The sequence below is a fragment of the Phoenix dactylifera genome, chromosome 2, assembly GCF_009389715.1.
Source record: "Phoenix dactylifera cultivar Barhee BC4 chromosome 2, palm_55x_up_171113_PBpolish2nd_filt_p, whole genome shotgun sequence".
NCBI classification, from domain to species: domain Eukaryota; kingdom Viridiplantae; phylum Streptophyta; class Magnoliopsida; order Arecales; family Arecaceae; genus Phoenix; species Phoenix dactylifera.
In genome coordinates, this window is record NC_052393.1 from 8,297,538 (window position 1) to 8,310,595 (window position 13,058).

A 13,058-nucleotide genomic window follows, 5' to 3' on the forward strand; every position below is an offset into this window, starting at 1 on the left:
ATTCAAACAACTCACCACGTCAACTTTTTAGATCGAGTTGGGCTCGTCGGCGTCAATTCAAGCTCAACCAAGCCTAGAACCGAACCTAACATGAGCCATCCCCAAGCTGGTTTAATCAAATGACCAGCCTCTTTCCCAGCTCCTGGGGTTTCAGAGGACCATTTTTCCCGCACGGCTCCAAAATGAGAAGGCTCCCGCGAGACTCCGGGCGGGAAAGTTCGAAAAATGGAACCCGCCAACAATCTTATAAAGGATTCCCCCGATGTCGCATTTCCTCAGCCATGGCGGAAAGATCCGAACATCCAGCAGAGCGCGGCCTCTCCCCTCTCAACCCTCTCGATTCTGAGGTAGTGATCATCTCCTTCTCTGTTTCATAGTAACACCTGGTAGAAGCTCAAATTTCCATGCCCCCAAATACTAAAACTTACCCTCTTTCTAGGTTTGTGGAGGTTCTTCTTATCCGCTCTCCATCCCTTCTCGTGAGTACTCGAGGATTGATATTCTCGAATTTCCTTAGCCTTTTTCTTTTCTTTTCTTTTGTCTCCCTTCCTTTTCCGGTTCATTTTCATCTATTTTTTTTTAATTTTGCTCAGAGCCACCTGATATCAGGAACTGGTTCTCCGGCTACGAATATGAATCCCCGGAGTGTTCTGGCCTGGCCCAGGATCTTCATAGCTTCCTACTGCCTGCAGAAGATGAAAGAGAAACCCAGGATCCATTGGGAAACTCTCCAAAGAAGGCCGAAGTCTCGCCCACAGTTGAGGCAACGTCATCTTCTCTCACACTTTTAATATCTCGATCGATCTTTTAGAATTTAATTCGAAGATTACCAAATCTGCTAATTTGAGTGTGAAAATCAGTTTTTGTTATATATCGATTTGCTATCATCATCTCTTTTTTCTCCTCTTGTTTTGGCCTCTTATTTTGTTCCTCTGGTCGGCGGGTACGCCTTTTTTCTGAATTCCAGGACAAACATCTGGCTGAATCCCCTCTAATCATTCCAAGGGGAAGGGATTTGTGTTACGGTGTAGAGTTACAACATAAGTCTTGCCCGGTAACTGAATTCGTTCCATTGAAGGAAAACCCAAAGCCATTGCCGGAAGTTAAAGGGACATCCTCTGGGAAACATGACGGCGGTGAAAATGCTGACAGCAATCGCAACCTTTCTAGAGCTGATGAGAAGTTGGCTAGAGGCCATGAGCAATCTCCAAAGTGGATACCTCCAAAGACCAAGCGCGGAGAGCATGTCTCGCATCAACAAAATTCACCAAAAATTGACACAGATTTGGGAGCGGCGCATGAAGCACCCCGTGAAGGAGAGTCGCTCCCAAGATGTAACATTGGGAAGGATGGTTTTGTTTCTGTCAAGAACAAGTATAACACAAGAGGAGGCGAAACATTTCCAAGTAGCTTGAATGAAGACCAGGTTGCCGTCGAGGGGACGGATATTTTGGGAATGTCATCACATGGAAACAAGCACTGCTCGAACATGGAAAACCACAGAATGAGCCCATACCATGAGTCGTTTCAAGAAAATAGTTTCCTTCCACTGAAGAGAGAGCAGAATTTCCAGCAGCTATTTGGAGCTGGTTTCCTCACAAAATATTCTGAAGTAGGAATCAGTGATCTTATCCCATCGAAGACGTATCGAAGCTCAGTCAAAGAGCAGGCGTGCAGTCCGAAGGTGCCTTCTGAAACGAGCAAGCGCGAAGAAAGTTTGGGTGCAGAGGATTGGAGACGGGGTGATAGACAATACTCTGCTGGTAATATAAAAGAAGACCGGATCTCTCAGGAGAAATGCTCGTTCTTGAGGTGTACCAACGAGGAGCTAAAAGAAGATGCCGCGACGATGGGAATCCTTTCAGCCATGAGCTACAAGGACATGGCGTTTAAGAATGAGATGATTAGGAGAGAGACGAACGAACACCTGATTAATGGGGACTGCATATTTCTAGAGAACAATGGGAATTTGGGGGGGAAAGAAAAAGGAACGAGAAAGCCTTTATCAGATAGAAGCAATTTTCAAGCTGGAGTTGTGGCAGCGGCACCGGAGATCCCTGGGAAATGGCGGTGTCCTCGCAGGAGCAAGCCCCGTGCTGGGCCTCCACTGAAGCAACTACGGTTGGAACGTTGGGTCCATCGAGCGACTTGAAGTACAATTCTACATAAGAGCCAAGCATCTTCGACGAGGATGTCCGGTGGCTACTGTAGAAGTGTGACATCTTCCGAGCTAGACATATATTTCGAAAGTCGTAAAGAGTTATTGACTGGGTCACCTTCTTCGTTGCTCATTATTTTGGAAAAGTTTTTTGGATCTGTTTTGTATTTTATCTCTTTATCTTTGTGGAGTATTTTATCTTTTAGACAACACTCACGCGAGATTAGTGTGAGCTGCCGCCGGTGTACCAAAAAAAAAAAGTACAATTTTATTACATGGATAGAGAATATGTCTTCTCCTCTGCTCTGCAGGGCAGTGTATCTACTACTAGTAAAATGCTGCAACAATGACACTTGGTGGCACACTTTGCACTTCCGAGAACCTTCGTCCCTGAGAACTCACATTTGAATCCCAAAAAGGAATTTGGTCTTATTTGTGTTATTAGGTGATTCTAGCCTTTAATTTTAATCCAAGTAAGTACCCCATTGGTTTGTGAATCTTGGGGTCTTTGCGCGCTATGAATAAGTTTATTGTTGTTGGCTCAAAATTTTTGAGAAGCTGATCAGATTGTATGTGTAAAGTTTTCGTTATATTTAAATAATGGGTTTCTAAAACAATTTCACTAATTCTTGGAAAGCAGAATGGGTGCAGAAATCCGGCAATGATCTGACAATGGAACATTCAGGGGTATATAAAATTGACGCCACCGTTTGTGCGGGCGAACTGAGGAGGTTAGGACTTGGGAAAATGGTTGCGTGGAATGTTTTTTTTCAAGTACCTATTCCATACCATAACAATCATCTAAATGTGCATCAACGGTTATCCCGGTGTCCTTACTTTCTCCTTCCAGGGGAACCTTTTTTTTTTTTTTTTCTATAATATGTTCGTGTGGACAGAAATTAGGAGAAAAGGCCGAGTAAAAAACTTGTCCAAAACTTCCGTGCCCATGGGTTCCCCTCAACATATTCGGAATTTTGGCGTCCCCGGCAACCTACGGCCAGAGCGGCGATGCGTCAATTCCAGACACTCATCTGGCGCTGCCTCCGCGGCCCCTCCCTCGGAAGCGCTACCTGCTCCTCTCCTCGCCTTCTCCGTCTCGCGCTCGCCGGAAGATCCCTCCATGCGGCGGGCCCCGCTGCCGGCGCCGCGGTGGCGGCGCTGCCGCACCCCCATTGCACGCTGTTCAGGAGGAGCCTAATCCTCCAGACCGTCCCGGAGCCGGTGAAGGTAGAGAGGCTCTCCGACTCCGATTCCGGTACCCTTCTCACATCGCTTGTTCTCGGATTCTTGTTTCTTGTCCAATTGTTTGCCTTTTTTAGCAAGATTTGGTGCAATATGGATCAGGGATTATTGAGCTAACGTTGGATAGGGGTGAGGCCAAGAACGCGATAGGGAAGGAGATGCTGAAGGGGTTGCAGAACGCGCTCGAGGTGATCAATGGGGACTCGTCGGCAAATGTGGTCATGGTCTGCAGTTCGGTTCCTAGGGTTTTCTGTGCCGGTGCCGATCTCAAGGTAGCTACTACGCGTGTTTAGATGTTGGTTTTGGCTTCGTAGATGATAAAGATCGAATTTGGATTGATTGTCGCGTGAAAAGAAGGCATTAGTTAGAGAAATCTTGGTTTATGAAAGCAATGGTTGTGAAATTTGTTCTTTGGAGCCGGCAAGAATTCCTAAATCTAAATTGGTTGCTGAAACTCATGACCTATTGGTTATTAGAAGATTTAGGCTCAGTTGTATAAAGAAAGAATTATTCTTGAAAAGGCTTGTGTCAAGAGTCTGAATAAATTGGCTGTTTTAAGAAAAGGTTGGTTCAAACATGTGTGCTTGCTTTGCTAACAGTACATTGTGTCAACTAGAGCTGATCAAAACCCGGGCCGGGCCGGGCTCGGATCGGGCTCTACAGCAGAAATGAGGCCCGATGGCTATGCCCAAGCCCGGCCCGGCCCGACTGTCGGGCTTAAATTTTTGTCCAGGCCCGACCAAACTTTATAAATCTGGTCCCAGGCCCGACCCGACAGGCCCGACCCGACAGGCCCGACCCGACCGGCCCGATCCGACCCAACCGGCCCGACCCGACAGGCCCGGTTTTTTCTTTGTTTGGAATCTAAAAATGGCCTAAAATGGCCCAACAGCTTAATGGGCTCTCTAAAACTGGATGTATTTTTCTCCAATGGTCAATTGGTTAATGCTAAGGATATAACTAGCCTATTTCAAATAGATAGTGTTTGTGGTGGTTTCAAACTTTGGAATTTGGATATATCTACAAATATTAAAAAAAAAATTCGCAGCTTCAAGCCAATAGAAAGAAAATAAAATGTATAAAACACTGTTGTCCAGCTGAAAATTACAACCCAACAATAAAAATTACAAACTTAGACAACTACATATTTAGACAAAATACAAATTACATTGTTCCATTAACATTATAACAATTGTAAATGTAACCATAATTCTTGAAGCCACTTCCATAATAGAAAACTGTAGAAGAACATCTTGCATCTTCTAACTCTCAAAACCTACAAACACAAAATTGAAACATTAGCAATTGTTAATGGTTGAACATGATTACATTTCTTATCCAGTACCTGCCCAAGATTAATTTGATCTCGAAGCAAAAACAATCTAAAGTAGATAGTAAACGGTAGAAGGGGTGGTAAGTAACAGTGTAACACATGATTTTATATGAACTCGTTTAGCTCCAAGGATCAAAGAGTAGATCCAGATTCCAGGGGCATCTCTCGGGAGCAGAACCAACCTTCGGGCTGTGGAGTCTGGATGGAGGGCGAGGGATTTGGTCTGGGGAGTCGAAGCCCCACGCAAAGGAAAACGAACGGCACCAAGCGCCGATCGATCCACCTCTCTCTTTTTCTTCCCTCCCCCCCACCTCTCTCTCTCTCTCTCTCTCTCTCTCTTTCTCAATCCATCCGGGACCGAGCTCGAGGAGGAAGAGGAGGAGGAGAAAAAGCCCTAATAATCTGAAAAAAATAAAAGCCAAGTCTTACCGGTGAGCAGGTGACCAGAGACGCGGAGAGTTGCCGGCCGGTGGAGAAGGACGCGAAGAGCCACCGGTCAGTCGTTGAAGAGGCGGCGGCACCGAGAGGAGGCGGCAGCTCTCAGGCTCTCAGCCAGGGAAGGGAGAGCGGAGGCGGCGGCTCTAAACGAGGGAAGGGCGAGAGGAGGCGGCGGCTCTCAGCGAGGGAAGGGCGAGAGGAGGCGGCGGCTCTCAGCGAGGGAAGGGGCAGGGGGGTTAGGGTTTCTTAACTCTTAAGTTTATAAAGTTTATATATATAAAATTAATTAATTATATATATGGTGTATTGGTGTTTTATATATAAAAATCGGGTCGGGCCGGGCCGGATCGGGCCATTTTTAAAAGTTTCAGGCCCGGCCCGAATTTTTGGTCGGGCTGCTTTTCTTGCCCAGGCCCGACCCATGGGCTTTTTTTTAATGCCCAAGCCCGAAAAATTTCGGGCCGGGCCGGGCGGGCTGGGCGGGCCAGAAGGCCCATGATCAGCTCTAGTGTCAACTATGTTTTGAAGTATGCTTGGAGTCAAGCTTGCATGTAGATTCTTCAAATGCACAAGAAACTCTCGGAACAAATTCTATTTCAGTACTGATGTTTATACCATGTGAAATTCTGATTGATGAGGTTGTCTCTCATAATATTGAATCTGTGCAGCATTGTGGGACATGGAATGTTATTAGGCAAAAAGAAAGATAAATCTGTGAGATAGTTATGGAACTTATGTTGCATTCTTGATAAAAGGATAGCTACAGTAAGGTGTAAATGGGCTCAAGATGTGCATAATCGAGACGATATGTGCGGGCAGAGTAAAGCTAGGAAAAATTACATATGTGCAATCTCTCTACAGGGGGACTAATAGAAGATAAGGGGAAAGTAACTATAGTACGAGACTTTTGGGTGTTTGCTGCTTTAGGCCAGAAATGATGAAATGCATAGGTGCCCCTAATTCAGGTTAAGACGTTGAAAGTGTGGACAGTCATAAAGAAAGGAATTTGATGGTATATACTATAATTGAGATGAACATGTATTCTGATTTAGATAACTAGGCCATGGAGGAGAATCAGTGGTCAAGCAGGAATAGACAAGTACCACTTCCAAAGGACTTGTTTTTGGTTTCTTCAATATTTTTAGGTGTTGCAAACAAGAAAACTCTCGAAATATCTCTCTCTCTCTCAATGAATGAGATGCTATTAGGAATTTGAGTGTCTAGAGCTTAAAATCCGACCATTCACTACACTACAAGAATGTTAAGAAACCCTTTCTAGACCAAATCTTTAGGATGTATTCTATGTTAAGCTTGTATTTAGGACTTCTTCGGTGGGCATAAGAACAGCAGAATTAATTGACTAAATTGCATGTCACAGGTTGAAATGTGGAGGAGTTGGAGAAAAAGTCAAGTTGTTCCTTTATGGGACTAGACTAGACACAGGAATCATGTTTGAAATTTAATTACTGATTTAGAATTCTGTCCATATGACCACATATGCACCTGCATAAGCTGATGCTGTCTAGTAATCTCAACATATTGGGCCAAGATGGTTCTTGTATATGACCAGATCACAGAGCAGGCTGTTAGGTGCCAGTGTTGGCATACACAGCCAACATATGCACTCTAGGCATTCTGATGACCACATATTCTTCCCTTTCTCTCTCGTATTAATTTGGTAATTGGTAGATATGTTCATTGCATTAGCATACTCGAACTTTGAGCTTAGTACATAGGTGAGTATTATTATCTTAGCAGGTCAACATGCCATGCTATACTAAAATAAGTGTGAAAGTATATACTTAGCGAATGTTATATATTTATCTTTTTTCACTTATTTGTATCTATTGTTATGAGTCCTTTTACCAAGCGCATATGCGCTATGTAGTATCCCAACTATCTTCATACTGCAGTTGCTTTAATGATTGAAATATTAGAGGGAGGTTTGTCATGTAAGAAAAGATACATTCCTCTTTGTTAACGTTTCTAGTCAATCCAAGTTACCTATGCGTAAGTTCTATATGATATCTCTCCATATCCAAGATCTGATGTTAGTAGTTCACTATGTTGGATGGCTTATACATGATTCTTATGGGAGGTATTGTAGAACGTAGACAATTTTACTCACTGAAGAGTGGCAGTGGAGGATTGGGTTGGGGAAGTAGTGACATAGCTCCAAGGGGGATTCTCATAAAAATGGATCTTTGGAAACTAATTGGGTGTCCAAAGAGGCTTCTTGAGTTACCGGGTCAAGGGTTTGGAGAGAACTCTGTAGCAGGGCAATAACGTACAATCCTAAAGGTGTGGAAGAAATTGGAAACTATTGTAAAGACTTGGCTTATGATAAGGTAGGAAAAGATGTTGAGACATTAAAGTTTGGATGAACAATTTAATGGGATTGGTTTTCTAGCAGGCTTGGCCTTTTACCCTATTTTCTCATGGCTCCATGTTGTTTTGGCTTTAGACATTTATCTTTCTCTCTCTTTCTTTTTTCTTTGTTTTTTTAAAAACTTATCATCTATGCCTTGTGTTTTCTAGCTTGTTCTTTTATTCATGCTTATATGTTATTTTTAAGACAGTAGATTTTCTCTTGTTATTAAGGAATTGGATGTAAGTTTGTCATATCACCACTTTTGCTCTATAAGTTTTATTTACCATCAACAACTCCTATAATTTTCAAAAAAGGAGAAAAAACCAGCAATTGATTTTTCTACACATTAATTTTTTCTTCTAAAGTAAATATATCTAAACAAGTTGCGAAATCTCTTTGTTTCGTGGCTTATTTCTTCTGCCTTGGTGGGTCTTCTTAATTGCAGATATTGGGCACTGTAAACTGTTTCCATATCTGAGCTCTATTGACAATGTTCACATCATGTAAACCTTGTAGTTTGAAACTTGCAAGTGTATATCAAGTGTTTACTAATTGCCACTGTCTTCTGAAGTGTCTTTGCATTTTCATGGAAGGACAAGGTAGATAGAGGTCAAGTGAAATACTGAGAAATAACTAGCAATGAGCTTGAATAAGGTAAGTGCTCGTTATACTGAGACAGAACGTTTTAACTTAAAAATCAAGCTAATGATGATTGATATTTGTAACATGCTAGAAAAAAATCTTGTTAGCAATATTCCAGAATGTAAGTTTTATGTTCACTTTTGTTTACTGTTTTAGATAAGCTCAATTGTGTCCATTGGTGTAAATGCCTAGTATACTATAATTATTGTAAAAGTTGAAAACAAGGCAACGCCAGATAGTTGGAATTATGTATGTTCTCTATGGTTACATTGGGAGCTTGTCATAATTATTCTCTAATCCCTCTGCCATTATAAAATTTATTGTTCTTCCCCCCTTCTGTGGATAGAGAATCTTTCATATGTCGTGTTATGTTAAAAGTACCCTTGAATCTATCTTGTGTGCATGCTCCATTCTACTTATTCTTATGCATTGGTTTAGAGCCATTTTTTCTTACCAAGACAGACTGTTCACAACTTCAGTTGAATTCGTATTCTTTTAACATTTCAAGCTTTTCTGCAGAGAGCAAGCTTATTAATATTCAAGTTCAAGATACACTTCTTTTTCCTGTTTACTTTTCTCTTGTTGCCTTGATTCATGCCATTTTGTTCTTATTCGCAAATGTCATATATGAATGTGCTATTACAATCTGCTTAATTCAGGCATGATAATGCTCGTCTGGCAGGAACGAAGGCATATGAGTTCTTCTGAAGTCCAGTTATTTGTGAACTCTTTACGGTCAACATTCTCATCCTTGGAGGTTTATGCCTACGCACATACTTTATATGCATCTTTAAACCGCTCGCAATCTTTCTTTAAACAATCTGACTGCTGGCAATTTATGCTAGTTAATTTTGTAACTTTTCAATTGGTTTAAAATGGTATACTACTGTTAATAAGTCATACTGTTGATGATCCAGCATATTCTTTTAAAACAGATAGACTCCTAATGGTAGAACTCTCATAAAACTAGTAATCGTTCAATGGTTCTTGGTTGACTGATGAAAGTGGTGCACAAATAAACCGAACTTGGGTTCTCCATCAAAATCTGTGCCCTCAAAATGTCATCCTTTTTATTGCAATACCGACCTTGATGAGGATATAATCCAGGCCAGAATGAGAATGATGAGATTGTCTCATAAAACACAAAATTTGTTGCATATAATTTTCTTTAACTACATGATTTCAGCCATTCATTATCTAATGTTTTATTTGCTATTTATAACATTTTAGCTTCCTTTCCTTTTTTTGGAAGATCAACTTCTATCTTACAGAATCATGAATAACTGTATGCACATTGATTATTACCTCTCTGTTGCTTTTCTTTTTTTTTTATGTTCAACTGTTACTGATGATTTTTTTACTCCATCCACTATCATCTGTGTGCTTCACAGGTCCAACTTGAAATTTGATGAACTGTATTTGATTTTGTAAGCAGGCACTCTCTATTCCTGCAATTGCTGTTATTGAAGGAGTAGCATTGGGTGGTGGGCTGGAATTGGTTCTTTCGTGTGATCTACGTATCTGTGGTATTGCTTTAGCAAAACAATCCAATTAAACTGTCATACATTCCAGAGATGTCATGTATATTAGGTAACATAGAGATGGTTGCTGACTTTGGAAGTTGTCCCAACCTATGACATGTAGGTGAGGATGCAATGTTTGGCATGCCGGAGACTGGACTTGCAATAATTCCTGGGTATGTGCTCATGCCAGATCTTATGTTAGTATGTCAAACGTTTGTCCTACAATTGTCAATGCGTCTTGTAGGTGAGAGTGATATTTGTCAGATTACAATTCCAAGCAACAAAGTTAATAGTGCTACAGCGCTGGTGACATTTCCATTCTTTTTAACTAAAAAAATTCATCAACTTAAGTCCGGGATGAATGCTAGATAATTGATTGAAAAAGCTAGAATTGTGAAATTGGTTCCTACTGAGAAGAAATTCTTATTTGATAGTTATTTTACCATGCATTTCTGGCAAGATATTGATAAATAGATACATTTGAGTCCTGAGATAATGCAATACCGTTATTTTTTAAGTTGATTATTAGCATAAGCAATAACAAATCTTATTAAATAATGAGGACTACACTGAGTGATAAATTCTTCTTTTAATAAATTATTAGATACATCATTACTTGCTTTAGATAAAACTTTTTGGAGGCTTATCTTGATTCCCTTGTTAATATCCTGTATTACTGAATAATATACATAAAGTGGTTTTAGGTAAAAATACTATTTGAGCAGGCGTGGTTGGATAATGAGGTTTTGCTGATGTCATAGAAGGGGTGAAGCTTGAACAGACTCTATTCTCTCTATTCTTGAGTATATGCTGCACCTGACTTTTTATCTTTGAGGAAAGTTACGTAACATCTTTTTGAGGAATGTTTAACTTTCTAGAGGAACTATTATAGGTAACATCTTGATTAATGGATTTTTTTGGAGAAAATGAAACTGGACAAGTTTTGCTTATTCAATTGAACAACTGCTGCTTCATGTGGTTCTTGCCTCACTCTACACCTAATTGTAGAAACCTTAAAACATAGGTATAGTGGCACATCATGTTATATGCCATCACCATGTAGATCAATCTCACTTCTCACAAATGTCATTATTTACAGAGCTGGAGGGACCCAACGTCTTCCTAGAGTAGTTGGAAGATCTGTGGCAAAGGAGCTCATATTCACTGGTCGGAAGATTGATGGGAGAGAAGCTTTCTCTTTGGGTAACTTATTATTTCTTCTTCTATAATACTAAAATAGCTTGCGTCTGTGTGTGTTACTTGAGGTTCATCAACATATAGCGTATTTCATGGCAGGAGTTGTCAATTACTGTGTTCCTGCTGGAAAGGCATACATAAAAGCTCTTCAAATTGCTAGAGATATAAATCAAAAGGTAGCGGATATGCTTGCTTTTTTCTACTTTTGCTAAAGATAAGTGTTCATGGAAAAGATTCTCATGATAATCGTTAAGGAACTCTGCCAAAGCAATTTGCAATTGCTATGACAGATAATTGAGGAAAGGAGGCGAACTTTTCTTGCGTTCGAGGTCTTAGTTGAATACTGATGGATTACATGTACTTCATGCTATATTACTGGTTATGGTTTTCCTTTGTCCTTGTCAGGGTCCCTTGGCTATAAGGATGGCTAAACAAGCTATTAACCAAGGGATGGAAGTGGACATGCCGTCGGCATTGGATGTAGAAGAGAAATGTTATGAGAAACTCCTGAATACACAGGACCGTCTTGAAGGGTTAGCTGCCTTTGCAGAAAAACGAAAGCCAAGATATCTTGGCAAATAGACTTGCAATAACCTGCAAAGGCAATTGCACAATAACGAAGCCTTCCGTTGTTGAAACTGTTCCAAAAAATTATTCATCGGCTTCCTCAATTGGACAAAGTATTATACTTGCAAAGGAATTTGAATGTAAACATTGTTGGATGTTGTAAAGCTACTAGCAGACGTATCAGAGACCTTTGTTTAAGGTGATACATTTAAAACCATGGTAATAAGAATTGCTATTTCAGTTTTGTGCCAATAATTATTAAGGTGCCACTTTGGTCGGTATGCATACATCTGCTTGATACTTCAAACCTGGCCACGACAAAAACCTTTTTCCATCCAAGGTAAACGGCTTTCAATGACACCCGAAGTAGGCGGGATTGTGCGCACAAGGATACGAAAGCGGTCCTTGGGCAATTATCGAGAATCCAGGGGGCGGCCTGCCAAAAGATTCAGATCCGGTGTACGGCTGCAGAATCCGCCACGACGGTGTTTAAAAATGAAGTGTACATTGCATCTTTGGCAAGGAGGGTTCGGGTTGTTATCCTTCGCGCGAAAGAATGGTTGATCTTCTTTCGCAAGAAAGAAGTCGCCTTGCTTCATTAATATCGTTAATTTTATCGTTTCGTGGGATCTTTGAAGATCGTGCTTCACCCCTTCCCTTCCCTGCCGCGAGTTCAAACGGTCTCAATTGAGGGCCAGAGCTGTTTCAAAAGCCCCACCTTAACCTAGTCCTACCATTCGGTCTCCCGCCACTCTTGAGCCTCACCCACCCAATGGCAGCAGGCTCACCGGATGGCAGGAACTAGGAACAGACTCACCAAAAGTCCCCTTTAAGACGATATGGATAGCTTTCGCATGAGTGATGCTAGAGCTTTATCATGGTTCAGCTGCAATATTAATTGAAACAATACCAGTGAACCACCATAATTGTTTAGTCTTGAGCTCAATTTCTGCTTATCATCATAAAAAATAAGAATACAGGTAACTGACCCCTGCATTCCCGATAGTACTAACGGTTGCAGCAATATGTAAGAACTGAAGCGTCCTTATGCCTCCAAATGTGAAAGAACTATGAAACCACAGAGATATTGTAGACAGTAGCAGCAATGACATCATTCTGCAGAGACCAACAATTTTGACTATATTCACAGCTTTGATATGAGACGAAGGTTACATGAGAAAAGTCATCAGAAGCCAGGAAAACTTTGCAAACTAAAAATAAAACAAGGGGACTCCTCATGCAGACACTTTGCTAGAAGTATAATACCAAGTAAACAAGGTTGTGGAACAAACTGCTAAGAAGATGGACAGAACATGGATTTAAGATGGACAAAGATTAATTCACGTGAACCACTTTGTGATCCCTCTCCCGAAGAATTTGATCATAAAATGGATAAGCAACTGATGCTGGATTCTTCTCCATTAAGGCATAAAATCTCAACCACCAAATTCCTGGGTGTACATAAATCCATATTGTCGATTTTTTTTTTTATTTTTTCTCATAACTCCTGCAAAGCTAAAAATCTTTCTTGTGGTCGTCTTTTATGTTCTGTGAGCTTAATTAATAACAATTGCCCAAAGAGAAAAA

General features: G+C 40.9%; 2 protein-coding genes and 1 long non-coding RNA gene across 5 annotated transcripts; 2 read left to right on the top strand and 1 right to left on the bottom strand.

Moving 5' to 3' along the window:
* The first annotated feature begins 236 nt into the window (after positions 1–236).
* On the top strand, positions 237–2,702 carry LOC120106842. Its single transcript, XM_039119934.1, has 3 exons — positions 237–347; positions 440–479; positions 594–2,702. The coding sequence occupies exons 1-3, from the start codon at positions 282–284 to the stop codon at positions 809–811; spliced, it is 324 nt and encodes a 107-aa protein (XP_038975862.1). The 5' UTR covers positions 237–281; the 3' UTR covers positions 812–2,702.
* A 350-nt stretch (positions 2,703–3,052) lies between these two features.
* Positions 3,053–11,726, top strand: LOC103713593 (probable enoyl-CoA hydratase 2, mitochondrial). 3 transcript variants are annotated; one of them, XM_026807153.2, is made up of 8 exons: positions 3,054–3,413; positions 3,503–3,672; positions 8,867–8,941; positions 9,620–9,710; positions 9,829–9,880; positions 10,807–10,910; positions 10,989–11,080; positions 11,310–11,726. In XM_026807153.2, exons 1-8 carry the CDS (start codon positions 3,167–3,169, stop codon positions 11,484–11,486), a joined length of 1,008 nt encoding a protein of 335 aa, XP_026662954.2. In that variant the 5' UTR covers positions 3,054–3,166; the 3' UTR covers positions 11,487–11,726. The 3 variants fall into 3 exon arrangements, with proteins under 3 accessions (XP_026662955.2, XP_026662954.2, XP_008798799.2); XM_008800577.4 differs by having other exon boundaries at positions 3,056–3,413; positions 11,004–11,080; XM_026807154.2 differs by lacking the exon at positions 8,867–8,941 and having other exon boundaries at positions 3,053–3,413.
* LOC120106845 lies at positions 4,450–5,424 on the bottom strand. The gene is made up of 2 exons (XR_005508853.1): positions 5,163–5,424; positions 4,450–4,676 (listed from the first exon to the last, which is right to left on the bottom strand). It is a non-coding gene; the product is annotated as an uncharacterized LOC120106845 (long non-coding RNA).
* Positions 11,727–13,058: the final 1,332 nt, after the last annotated feature.

Coding starts and splice junctions, on each gene's coding strand:
- LOC120106842 (XM_039119934.1), top strand. CDS start 282: ATGGCGGAAAGATCCGAACATCCAGCAGAGCGCGGCCTCTCCCCTCTC. Junction 348..439: donor TCAACCCTCTCGATTCTGAG/GTAGTGATCATC, acceptor CCCTCTTTCTAG/GTTTGTGGAGGTTCTTCTTA. Junction 480..593: donor TCCGCTCTCCATCCCTTCTC/GTGAGTACTCGA, acceptor AATTTTGCTCAG/AGCCACCTGATATCAGGAAC.
- LOC103713593 (XM_026807153.2), top strand. CDS start 3,167: ATGCGTCAATTCCAGACACTCATCTGGCGCTGCCTCCGCGGCCCCTCC. Junction 3,414..3,502: donor GCTCTCCGACTCCGATTCCG/GTACCCTTCTCA, acceptor AATATGGATCAG/GGATTATTGAGCTAACGTTG. Junction 10,911..10,988: donor GAGAGAAGCTTTCTCTTTGG/GTAACTTATTAT, acceptor ATCAACATATAG/CGTATTTCATGGCAGGAGTT.